General features: G+C 43.0%; 1 protein-coding gene across 1 annotated transcript in view; it reads right to left on the bottom strand.

Annotated features, from left to right (window-relative positions):
* The window catches only part of LOC140463142 (bactericidal permeability-increasing protein-like), a 55,066-nt gene that overhangs the window by 28,007 nt on the left and 14,129 nt on the right, over positions 1–12,930 (bottom strand). Inside the window, exon 5 of the mRNA XM_072556898.1 lies at positions 12,039–12,167. Coding sequence (XP_072412999.1) covers positions 12,039–12,167 — 129 coding nt within the window. The remainder of the gene's footprint in view (positions 1–12,038; positions 12,168–12,930) is intronic.

The following is a 12,930-nucleotide window of genomic DNA, read 5'->3' as shown; positions in this document are numbered from 1 at the left end:
TGCAACCTGTGCGGAGAGGCGGGCCACATGTATAAGACCTGCCCAAGACGGGGGGGGGGCCCCACTTACGCACAGATGGCTGGAGGTGGCAGTGTGAGCCTTGGACCCCCAAAGACCAGTAAGGTCCACGCGGACAGCAGGGAAACGGAATCGGGTGACACCCAGAAAGAAGAACAGGCTGGAGTGGAGGAGGCGGCAGCCAGCGGAGAGACACAGCAGCTGATCCTAGCTCTAGCCGGGCAGATGGAAGAAATGGAGGAGGAGGTAATCAAGCAGGCAGAGGAGTGGATACCTGTTAAAAACAGGAAGAGAAAATCCTGCCAGGACCCCAAAGCCTCCCAGCAAAATGGGAAAAGACAGCTGCACGAGGGAGGGACGGCCAGCTCTTCGGAGGGGGAAGATGGATGCAAAGAAGGCCATCACCACCAGAAGAAGAGACAGAGCGCCGTCGGTAAAGAGGAGGGCATTTCCTCCCAACCGGGAAACAATGGACCCCCCGAAGTCCACCCTCCACCCAGTGAGAACTAGGGGGTACCCACTGCCCACAACTGCAGGCAACCGAGAGCTGTGATCCTCTGACAGTCCCATTGTCAGACACAGAACTGGACAGTGAGGACCCCTGCTTTAGCTCAATGACACCAGAGCGGGTAAATGACCCCAGTGAGGAGCTGGATAGCTACCTCAGCCCAGCGAAGGTCCAGCAGTTTGTGCTCACCATGGGGATGTAGACAGCCACCCCAGAGACAGGACAGTCAAATGGACAATGGTAACCCCATAAACTGGGGGTTAAAGAAGTTTCCTTTGCTTTCATATAACAGGGCACCCACTCAGTAGGTGGGTTCCGCTGAAGCCACAGCTAAATACCAAGAGACTGGATAGTTAATAAAGGGACTGTAAATAGGATAACTATAAATTCGATTAATTCAATCTGTTCTTTGTAATGTTAAGACATGCAATGTATATATCTATAAACGACATGGCAAATTGTAGAAGTACCAAAGATTTATTTCTATGAATAAAGTATATTTTGAAATTTAAAAAAAATAGTATTAGGGGAGCAGGGAGTGATCCTGCAAATAGAGAGAAATGTGTTCCTGGAAAAGTGGTATAGAGTACCAGGTGCCGCACCACATGTAACCTTACTGGGAAATAAGGGATATCAATCTAAAGACTTAGGACCTATGGGCAGGCATGTAGAAACAGTGAGGGAATGGCATATGCTCACAACAGGGGCTTGGGAATCCAGGGATGGCAGCTCTATTAAAATCCCAGCATGCTGCACCTTGACAGGGAATCTGAAGGAAGTCAAGGTAACACCCCAGTGGAGCATTCCAGTGACAGTGGAGGAAGATGATCAATATGGTAATGAGCGATTGGATGCTTTACCAGTCACTTTGTGGTCACAGTGTGATACAGATTTGGGGGGAGTGACATCAGCAAGCCCAGTGGAAATAAGGTTGAAACCAGGAGCTGGGACAGTAGTGAAATTTCTGATGAATAAAGTTATCCCAAGGTTTAGTATTCCGTCAGAAATTAGTTCAGACAATGGGTCTGCCTTCATTCAGAAAGTAGTTAAGTTGATGCTGCAGTCTTTGAGAATCAAACAGAGGTTTGGGTGCGTGTATCATCCCCAGTCACAGGGTATGGGGGAAAGGATTAATGGGACATTGAAGTCAAATTAAACAAGATCTGCACAAGCACCAACATTAATTGGGTTGATGCGCTGCTGCTGTCGCCAATGAGTTATTGCATGCAGAGTAATCGCACGACCAATCTACCACCACATGAGACACTCACAGGTAGACCTATGCCAGTGCCCAGGTGGAGAGGCCCATACAAAGGGCCTGGCTTGGAGTGGTTCAGCTTAGAACTTAAGCAATATATGCAGCAGCTAACTATGATACATGAGACTATCCACCTGCAGGAAACATAAAGGGAACCACCACCTGTTGACGAGGAAGGACCTATTAAACCTGGGGATTAGGTGTACGTACGGGCTTTTCGAAGATGCTGGAATGAGCCGAGGAGAGAGGGACTTTTTGTAGTGGCTAAGGCATCACCTACCACCATCCTAGTGGAAGGACGACACATATGGTACCACCTTAATCATTGTACTAAAGCTCCCCCACCAGCACAAACTAACTCTAACACTGAGGTAAGTGGAGCTGAGGCTGAGGAACTTGGAGACAGGCAGGGCACACAGGAGGCTAGTACCCCTCAGCAGGGTTCCGAACAAGGTACAGGTGAAGTTCTTGGGGATACTGATCATTCTAGAAATGGTTATGATGGAGATGTGGAGCATAGTTCTCCTGGCAGTGGGGATGGGGAATCATGGAGAATGATCCTGATACCCTCCCCACCTCTCCAATGCCAGGCCCGCATACTCTGATTTGGAGACCATTAACTTGGCAGACCTGGACTGGTAATGCCAGGGTCACTCAGGCTGGGAGGCAAAGACGTATTAGAAGTACAGACCTTGCTGCCCTAACATGGGTACGCCCCCGTGACAATCACTGGTATCAATGAGCAAATTATACAGCTGTAATGTTGGCTAGACAGGAGTGTTTCTTGTGTACTAAGGCAACACCCTCATACTATGTTGTCCCTATGCCTTGTAACTCGACCACCTGTACTCAATGACACTTGCAGCACTCTAGCTGACCTCTTAATCTGGATGATTTATCAACTACAGGCAATCCCATTGCCCATTTTGGTGCCTCCTACTTCAGGCCTCTACATTCGATCAGCAGGATGACGTGGGCAGGCAGCAACTCCAACGGTGGTGTGGCTATAGTACCCTGTGGTCTACGAGTAAGACACATTCCCCGTGGCTGCTTTCAGGATACGGGAAGGGTTGAGTTTTGAATGCTTTAAGTGAAATGGCTCCACACCAGTAGGCTATTTTAAGGGTCTTTGCGGGAATACGCTTGAACTGGAGGTGGACACCACATTTGGGGCAGTTTTAAATTCTCAACGTGTCCCACTGGCAGACACAATGGCTGTGTGGTAAGAAAGGAGGGTTGCGCCAGACGCTGCCTGCTGACTAGAGTGGCAGCTGTGCCCGTGTAATGCTCCATACGAGGTAGTTATATCACCACACACGCAGTTTGATGCTATGTCACAGTCAGCTTTGCGCCGAACTAAGCGACAATATGTCCCTGATCTGACAATTCAGATTGATAGCAAAGGACAGCCAAGAGGTATTCCTAATGAGTTTAAGGCCCGCAATGAGATTGCCGTGGGCTGGGAAGCTCTCATCCCAGCGATAGGGGTTGGCAAGAATGCTGAATGGATTAATTACATTTATTACAACCAGCAGAGATGTATCAATTATACTGACGATGCCCTTGTGGCCTTGGGAGAACAATTGGATGCTACTATCAAAATGACATGGCAAAACAGACAGGCCTTAGATTGGATACTGACAGAAAAAGGCAGGGTTTATGTGATGTTTGGGGAACATTGCTGTACCTTTATACGTAATAACATTAGCCCTGGGGGATCTTTTACTAAAGCAATGGAAAAAGTAAAGAATCTAAGTCAGGAGCAAAAAGACGATACAGGGTTTGGTCATCAGGCTTTTGATTGGCTGAATAATATATTCGGATCTTGGGGAGCATGGTTTGTCAAGATTGGTCTTATTGTAGGTGCGGTTGTGCTTGTTGTTGCCTTCATCTTTTGTTGTGCTTTACCTTTTATTAAGTCCTTTTTAGTTCGCGTCACTACACGGCAACGTGTGGTCATTTCAGCTACCCCAGGAAGTGCTTACTCCTCGGCTGGAACCCCAACACTCTATTATTATGATCTAACAACCGCCACGGTGCAAGGAATGTGTCCACATGGGGACGTCGATGATACTCTGAAGAAAGCGTGGGTCCTAGATTGTGAGGGGTCTTTTTTCCTGTTCTGGTTATTGGAGGACAGGTTTTTGGCCCAAGGGACCACAGGAATGGAGGAAGAACCATTTAGGTCTCAGTCTCTGAAAATTATTTAGTCCATGTAGGGACCTATATTGTTTGCATTGGGCACAAGAGAGGCTGAGCTTATTGTCTTCTTTCTCTGGGTGAGACCAGTAGGTCTCAAAGGGAGGAATATGGTAAATAAAGAACATGAGAGCGTGGGAAGGGTTAAAGCATAAAGACCACTGATAATCTGTGTTCTGTGGAAGGCAGGATGGGATAACCATAGTGGAACATTCTTACACCAATTAGCAGAGTAAGGTTAAGGCTGAAAGGTCACTATGGTGAGATGAGATAACACAAGTGATAAAGCAAGTTTCTCTGTCAAGTGTTATTATGATGGGATTGGAACAATAAAGATTTGGGACATGACATTAAAATATCTAATTAATAGTTAGTAGAGCCAGCTTGAGACAGGAGACTATTGTAACAGATGGAATAGCTCAATATCTATCATGACAGGTTAGTCTGCAATGAAAGATCACTGTAGCACAGTTAGCAATAAATATCTAACCGTGACATTAGAATAACTTTAAGTTGAATGTACAACTAAAGCGATAATGGGAACTAACATCACTGGTTTATTGTGTAGCTAGAGTGAGGTACTTTGATTAATACAGTTGGACATGCTGATAAACTAACAGAAACATGATAAAAAAAAATTAAAATCCACAGACCCTGAGATTCGTGCGCATTCGAGAATCTGCTTTCTCAGTGTCACGGTTTTTTGTTTGCAAATAAAAGACCTATTTCTTGAAAAACTCTCTGCATCTCCTGGTGGTTGTCTATATTTTCTCCACAACACATTTTATAGAGTTTGAGTCAGATAGTAATTAGTTAAGAAAAAAGCGGACTTGGATTTGTGCATAGCTTTTGTTTAGTGTTCACTTTAGGAAAATAAATTTTTATTTTCTTCCAACAGTGGAACTTAGGAGTTCTCTGTCACTCCCTCACATTTTAAGGCGAGGTGAGCTTTTCTGGGTGTTTGGTTTTAATTAACAGAGGGGCTTGACCTTTGTGTTGTAATACTCTCAAGCATCCTACTGTCACCATAAGTAAAGACTCAAATTACTCATATACACAATCCCAATCAAGTTATTTTCTTCAAGCAGTCTAATTTGAATTTATTATATAGTCACAGAGATGTACAGCATAGAAACAGACCCATCAGTCCAACTCATCCATGCTGACCAGATATCCTAAATTAATCAGTCTTATTTGCCAGCATTTAGCCCATATCCCTGTAAACTTTGCATATTCATATACCCATACCCAGCACTGCTTGTGGGCCAGAATTGTTGCTCTTCTCAGAGTTTGAGCTATAGGGAGAAGCTGGGGCTATTTTCCGTGGAGCATTGGAGGCTGAGGGGTGACCTTATAGAGGTTTATAAAATCATGAGGGGCATGGATAGGGTGAATAGACAAGGTCTTTTCCCTGGGGTAGGGGAGTCCAAATTAGAGGGCATAGGTTTCAGGAAAGAGGGGACAGATTTAAAAAGAATCTAAGGGGCAATGTTTTCACACAGAGGGTGCTGTCAGGAGGTGGGTACAATTACAACATTGAAAAGGCACAGCCACACTTCAGGAGCAGTAATGACCAACCTCGGAAGGGGATGGGTGGTAAGGGTGGACCTGAGAGGACTGAGAGGAGCAACACTCCTGGCCCACAAGCAGTGCTAGATAGGCACTTAACCTGATCTTGTTGGGTTACCCTAAGGCCTGGGATCTCTAGGGGTTCAACCTGAACATCAGATGACTGCAAGAGGCTGCTTGCCTCATTAAAATACTTAAACTGTCGTCCTCAGCCTCAGAGTGTGTGGAGGTCTGGCCGTGCTCCTGTTTCTGTTAAAGCAGAGGAGGTTGGTGTAGTGATTGTAACAAGGTCAGCCAGGTGGATCTCATAGAATATGAGTTCCCTGACTGGGGCAGTTAATCGGGTCCAATCACGAAGCCCTGGCTGATATATAAAATGGGGAGATCCTGATACTGTGATAGCTGACTCTAAATGAGGCAATACTGAATTCAAGGACAGCTCGTGTGTAAACAAAGGGTGACTGGGTGACAGATACTGGCCTCTGTGGAGTTATTTCAGGTGAGCTGACTGCATGCTGAAAAAAAAAATTTTTAAATATAGGTGTTTTGTTCAACATAACTAATTAATAAACCAAGGCACTAAGGAAACTAAAATCACATGCAATGTGCATTAATGACTACTGCCCAGTAGCTCTGACTTCAATGATCATGAAGTGTTTTGAGAGGCTGGTCATGGCCCACATCAACTCCAGTCTCCCAGCCTGCCCTCGATCCCCTACAATTTGCCTACTGATGTAACAGGTCCACAGTGGATGTCTTTTCCCTAGCCCTGCACTTATCCCTGGAACATCTGAACAACAAGGGCACCTACATCAGACTCCTTGCTTATCAGCTGCAGTTCTGCCTTCAACACCATTACAGTATTCCCTTCAGACTGATCTCAAAACTCTGTGACCTTTTTCTCTGTTCCACCCTCTGCAAATGGATCATCAGCTTCCTGAACCATAGACCACAGTCAGTGAAGATAGACAACCGCACCTCCTCCATGATAACACTCAATACTGGAGCCTCCCCAAGGATGCATCCTCAGCCCCTACTGCACTCTGTTCACCCACGGCTGTGTTGCCAAATTCAGAACGAACACCATCTATAAGTTTGCTGATGACACCACCTCAGTTGGACAGATATGAAACAACGATGAGTCAGAATACAGGAGGGAGATAGGGGGCTTGGTGACATGGTGCAAAGTGAACAATCTCTCTCTCAATGTCAGTAAAACTAAAGAACTGATCATTGACTTCAAACAGAAAGGACAACATACTTTGATACTCATCATCAACCTGAGCTACAAATCTCAAAACTCGCGAACCCTCACCAACTTTTACAGATGCACTATAGAAAGCATACTGTCCAGGTGCATAACAACCTCGTACCGCAATTGCTCTGCTCAGGACCGTAAGAAACTACAGAAGGTTGTGTGCATAGCCCAGACCATCACAGAAGCCAACCTCACATCCACGGACGCCATTTACACTTTCCATTGTAGCAGAAAGACTGCCAACATCATTAAACACCCATTGCACTCCAGTAATGCTTTCCTACAACCTCTTCCAACAGGCATAAGATACTGAAGCTTGAACACACGCACCAACAGGTTCAAGAACAGCTTCTTCCCTGCCGCTATTAGACTGATGCATGGACTTTAACTTCAAATAATGTTGTTCTTGTCTCACGTGCATCCTGTGTGATGTAAGCTGTATGCCTACTTCACCCTATGATCTGTGCGTTCTTGCTTACAATGATCTGCCTATACCGCTTGCAAAGCTTTTCACTGTACTTAGGTACATGTCACAATATAACAAATCAAAATCAATATAAAATACAGTATATGGTTCTTGTTTAAAATAAAGTTTCATGCTCAGTTTGAGCTGCTGCATTCAAACCTTTTGCTTATTTCTTTAAGCAGATCTCTAATTGTTCAAAGTTCAATTAAAATAGATACAATTGCCTGAAGCCAGATTTTTCATTACCTTTGAATGATTTTTACGTCATCAATAGCCACACAGCTGCACCACAGAAACTCTAAGCTAAATTGTTTAAGAAAGATAGCAAAAACAAATTCTTGAAATGTTCCTTCAAACCAATATAGAAGCTTACGAATATCTTTGAGATGTTTTTATGGTGATTAAATTCCTCCCATTGTTCCCACCCTTTTGTTTTGAATTTATTTCCTTCCGACTGCCAGCTGTGTTGCTGCCAGAGTCAAGAAAAGAAAATCATAAGAAACAATGTAAAACTAACACGTAATACAAGGCACTGTGTTAACAACACCTCTGTCTACATCAATGGAGCTGAGGTGGAGATGGTCAAGAGGGTCAAGTTCCTAAGAATGACTATCACTAACAATCAGCCCTGATTCACGCACCTTGATGCAAAGGGAAAGAAAGCCCAACAATGCCTCTAATTCCTCAGGAGGCCAGGGAAATTTGGCATCTCTATGACGACTCTTACCAATTTTTATAGATGTACCATAGGAAACATTCTACCTGGATATATCACAGCTTGATATGGCACCATAAAAAACTACAGAAAGTTGTGAACACAACCCAGTCTATCATGCAAACTAACCTTCCAACCATTGACTCTATGTGCATTTCTCGCTCCCTTGGAAAGAGCCAACAGAAGTAAAGACTTTTCCACCTGATAGTAATCTCTTCCAACCTCTTCTGTTGGGCAGAAGGTACAAAAGCTTAAACACACGGACCAACAGATTCTTCCCCACTGTTATTAGACTTCTGAATGAACCTCTCAAATTTCACCTTCTCTCCAGCCATACCATTGTATTCCTCACTCTGGTCTAATACCCTAATGCACTTTGTACGGTATGATCTGCCTGTACTGCATGCAAAACAAAACTCTTCACTGTACTCAGCTATATGTGACAATAATAAATCAAATCAAATTTTAAAAACAAATGATAGGGACTAGTCAGGCTTATGTCTCTTCTTAAGTTGATTGGAATTAAAATAAAAGTTGAGGGCAGGGCTGATGCAAATGTGAGATTTTGATAAAATTATGAATTTGTAAGCTTTCATATTAGTTTGAAGGAACATTTTAAGAATTTATCTTCGCTATCTTCTTAAACAGCTTGGCTTAGACTTTCTGTGATGAGACAATTGACAATTAACAAGCTGTTTGCATGAAACTGGATTTTGGTGATCTAAAGATCATACAGAGGTGCTGAAAAGTTTGGCTTCAAGTAGTTGTACCTATTTTACTTAAAATTTGTGCAATTAGAGACCTGTTTAAAGAGACAAGCAAAAGGTTTAAGTGCAGCAGCCCAAACTGAGCATGAAAGTTTATCTTAAACAACACAATTAGTTTTAGTTTCTGAAGTGCCTTGGTTTATTAACTAGATCTGTTGAACAAAACACCTATATTTAACAAATAGACATTTCTTTCCTGACATTATCTTAGTATTGTTGAGTTGAATTGTTTAGTTCGCTATATTGATGAGAGAAGGCAGCATTGTTTGTACTGCAACACTGTATCTATAAGGATGTGTTTCACTCAATTGAATGTAATTTCTGTGACCACAAAGAAACATAGATGGTTGTTTGTTTTTAGATTACTTACAATGTGGAAACAGGCCCTTCGGCCCAACAAGTCCACACCGTGGGTGGCACGGTGGCGCAGTGGTTAGCACTGCTGCCTCACAGTGCCAGAGACCCGGGTTCAATTCCCGCCTCAGGCGACTGACTGTGTGGGGTTTGCACCTTCTCCCCGTGTCTGCGTGGGTTTCCTCCGGGTGCTCCGGTTTCCTCCCACAGTCACAAAGATGTGCAGGTCAGGTGAATTGGCCATGCTAAATTGCCCGTAGTGTTAGGTAAGGGGTAGATGTAGGGGTAGGTAGATGTAGGGGTAGGGGTAGGGTTGCGCTTTGGCGGGGCGGTGTGGACTTATTGGGCCGAAGGGCATGTTTCCACACTGTAAGTAATCTAAAAAGACCCGCCAAAGCACAACCCCTATTTAGCTAACACTATGGGCAATTTAGCATGGCCAATTCACCTGACCTACTTAGGAAACCAGAGCAAACCCACGCAGACACGGGGAGAATGTGCAAACTCCACACAGTCAGTCACCTGAGGTGGGAATTGAACCTGGGTCCCTAGCACTGGGAGGCAGCAGTGCTAACCACCGTGCCACCTAGCTGACTGAAGTTACAGAGGTGTGGGGACCCCAGATCACCCTTACCTTAAGCTATTGGAAAAGGTTAATTTGGATTATTTCCAAGAGATATGGAATTAGGGACAAGAGTAGAAAGCTCAATGTCTTCGCTAGGAGTTAGTATAGCATCTGTGGCATTATTCTTCAGTGACGCAGTTAAATGTAATACTTCAAAGACAGGGGAAGAAAGGCATCATATGGGTCAGCAATATTCAACAAAGCCTGATCTCTGAATGGGTTGATTAGAAAAATAGATTAAATGATAAAAAAGATCCATGTTGTCTTTATTGCTATTAAGAAGATCAATAATAACTTGCTTAATAAATTCGACTTGATTCATAAATATTGGTTGTTTTACCTCATTTTGCCAGGCACAACTGAGGACCTTATTGTTATAAATTGTGAATTTGATCCTTATGTATTTTAAATAAAAGAGTTTTATACCTAAAAACTCCAAAAAACCTTAAATGGTTAACATTTTGGGGAGAGTGGTGAGGGGATTGGGGGTGTAGGCGGGTAGTGGGGAGCTGAGTGAAGGAGCAAAACAACAAATTCATCAAACTAATAAACAAATAGGCTTCAATATAGAGTCAGAGAGTTATAGAGAGTTGCAGCACGGAAACAGATATTTTGGTCCAACTTATCCATACCAACCAGATATCCTAAACTAATCTAGTCCCATTTGCCAGGACTTGGCCCATATCCTTTCAAACCCTTCCTATTCATATACCAGAAGACTTTTAAATGTTGTAATTGTACCAGCCTCCACTACTTCCTCTGGCAGCTCATTCCATTCATGCAACTCTCTGCGTGAAAAAGTTGCTCCTTACATCCTTTTTAAAATTTCACCCCTCACCCTAAACCTATGGCCTCTAGTTCCCCCATCGTAGGGAAAAGACTTTGTCTATTTACCCTATTCATGCCCCTCATGATTTTATAAGCCTTTAAGGTCAGCCCTCAGCCTCTGATGCTCCAGGGAAAACTGCCCCAGCCTATTCAGCCTCTCCCTGTAGCTCAAATTCTCCAACCATGCCAACATCCTTTTAAATCTTTTCTGAACCCATTCAAATTTCACAACATCCTTCCTACAGGAGGAAGACCAGAATTGCACACAAAAGTGGCCTAACCAATGTCCTGTACAGCCACAACATGACCTCCCAACTCCTATACTCAATGCTCTGATCAATAAAGGAAAGCATAACAAATGCCTTCTTTCAAGGATCTATGAACCTGCACTCCAAGGTCTCTTTGTTCAGCAACACTCCCTTGGACCTTACCATTAAGTGTATAAGTCCTGCTTTGATTTACTTTTCCAAAAATGCAGCACCTCACATTTATCTAAATTAAACTCCGTCTGCCACTCCTCAGCCAATTAGCTCATCTGATCAAGATAATGTTGTACTCTGAGGTAACCTTCTTCACTGTCCACTACACCTCCAATTTTGGTGTCATCTGCAAACTTACTAATTGTACCTCCTATGTTCACATCCAAATCATTTATATAAATAATGGAAAAGATCTAATATCTGAGCTACATACAGATTTCCACATTGCAGTTTCTTTGAACATTATAGTTATACAAATTCATACACCTTCATGATGATTCCAAAGCTGTGAGTCAATAAATAATATCAAAGAATATAACTTAATCGAACCCGCTCTATCGTAATGATCATTGGTTGTGAAAGTTGTCTGTGAAATTGTCTAGGAACTTGTGGGAGCACTGTATAACATCATGTGAGCTGTGTATTATAATGTGTATTCCTTCTGATACATCATACATTCCTGTGAAAAATGTAGAACAATAAGAATGTACAATCAGGATTATTATATTCTCCTTTTCCGTGTAAAATAAATCTGCAATTATAAATTCAGAATTTGTATTCATATTAATGCACTATATTCATTTTTAAAACAGGTTGGGGGGGGGGGTAGGCACAATAAGACTGAAGGTTTACACATGAGGGGTGTAAAATAGGCTACATTATTTTACAAGTATTGCCACAAAACCAAGAGCCAGCCCACACTTTGAAACTGTACTTTCTAATATAGTTCTGAACGTTACACACTGGAAAAGCCCAAAATCCTGGTCAGCACTGGGTTAAGTGGTGGGAGCTGGGCAGTCTTAGGATGATTAAATCTGGGCTCTCACAAGGTTTCACTCCTGATCAACGTCCAATGCTCAGGGCTCAGGCCCAACGAAAAACGGGGAGCTTTCGGATGAGGTACAAAAAGGCTGACTGCACTATGGAACAATTCAGACTTTTCAGGAGGGAGAAGAAGGAAAGTGATAGAGAAAAACCAAGAGGAAACACTCACATAAAAAGATACTTCACTCTCCAGTTTCCATGTATGTGAATATAGGCATTACTGATGGAAAGTTTAATACCAGTGCCAGCATAGAATCCGATTGCAGACTGAGGCAGGCCAAAGTCATTGATCTGCATTCTGTAAAAGACATTTAAACAATAGGTTATTGCCTTATTCTCATCTCAGCTGTGGACAGGCACTGGATAAAGTAATATAAATAACATGAAATGCAAATCTTTTATAAATTACTTCCAGAGATATGCTCTGAAAAGTAAGTGCACTTGAGCAGTAAAACACATCCTAATTTGGTCAATGCCACAAGTTCCCACCAAATTCTGTTCCTTCTCAGGAAATACTCCATGGCAGGATTAGGCTGAACATCAACACTTAATACACAGTATTTTCCCTAATGCAGAAGTAACATAAATGTCCTCATATACTTTACTGTACAATTTTGTTTTTCCGATACAGATCGGGGTGAGTGAACACACAAACATAGGAAATAGGTGGAGGTGTAGACTACACGGCACTCTGAGTCTTCTCCAACCATTCACTATGATCACAGCTGATCCCCCACTCCACTTTCCTGATAGCTGTTCATATCCCAGATTCCCTGAGAAACCAAAAGTCTGGTTATCCGAGCATTAAATATATTAGATGATGGAACATACACAAATCTCTGGGATAAAGAATGTCAGAGACGTACAAACCACTGAGATAAATAATTTCTCCTTATCTCAGTTCTAAATGACTGTACCTTCACCCTAATACTTCCAGGCTTGAGATTTCCCAGTGAGGGGAAACAGCCTCCCATTGTCTGCCCTGTCAAGCCCCTCAGAGCCTTGTACAGTATATTTCAATCACATCATACTCCATTCTTCGAAACATTAAACAGTTTCAG

The sequence above is a fragment of the Chiloscyllium punctatum genome, chromosome 37, assembly GCF_047496795.1.
Source record: "Chiloscyllium punctatum isolate Juve2018m chromosome 37, sChiPun1.3, whole genome shotgun sequence".
NCBI lineage: Eukaryota > Metazoa > Chordata > Chondrichthyes > Orectolobiformes > Hemiscylliidae > Chiloscyllium > Chiloscyllium punctatum.
The sequence above is the reverse complement of the archived record's forward strand: the minus strand, read 5'-3'. Positions and strand labels throughout refer to the sequence as shown.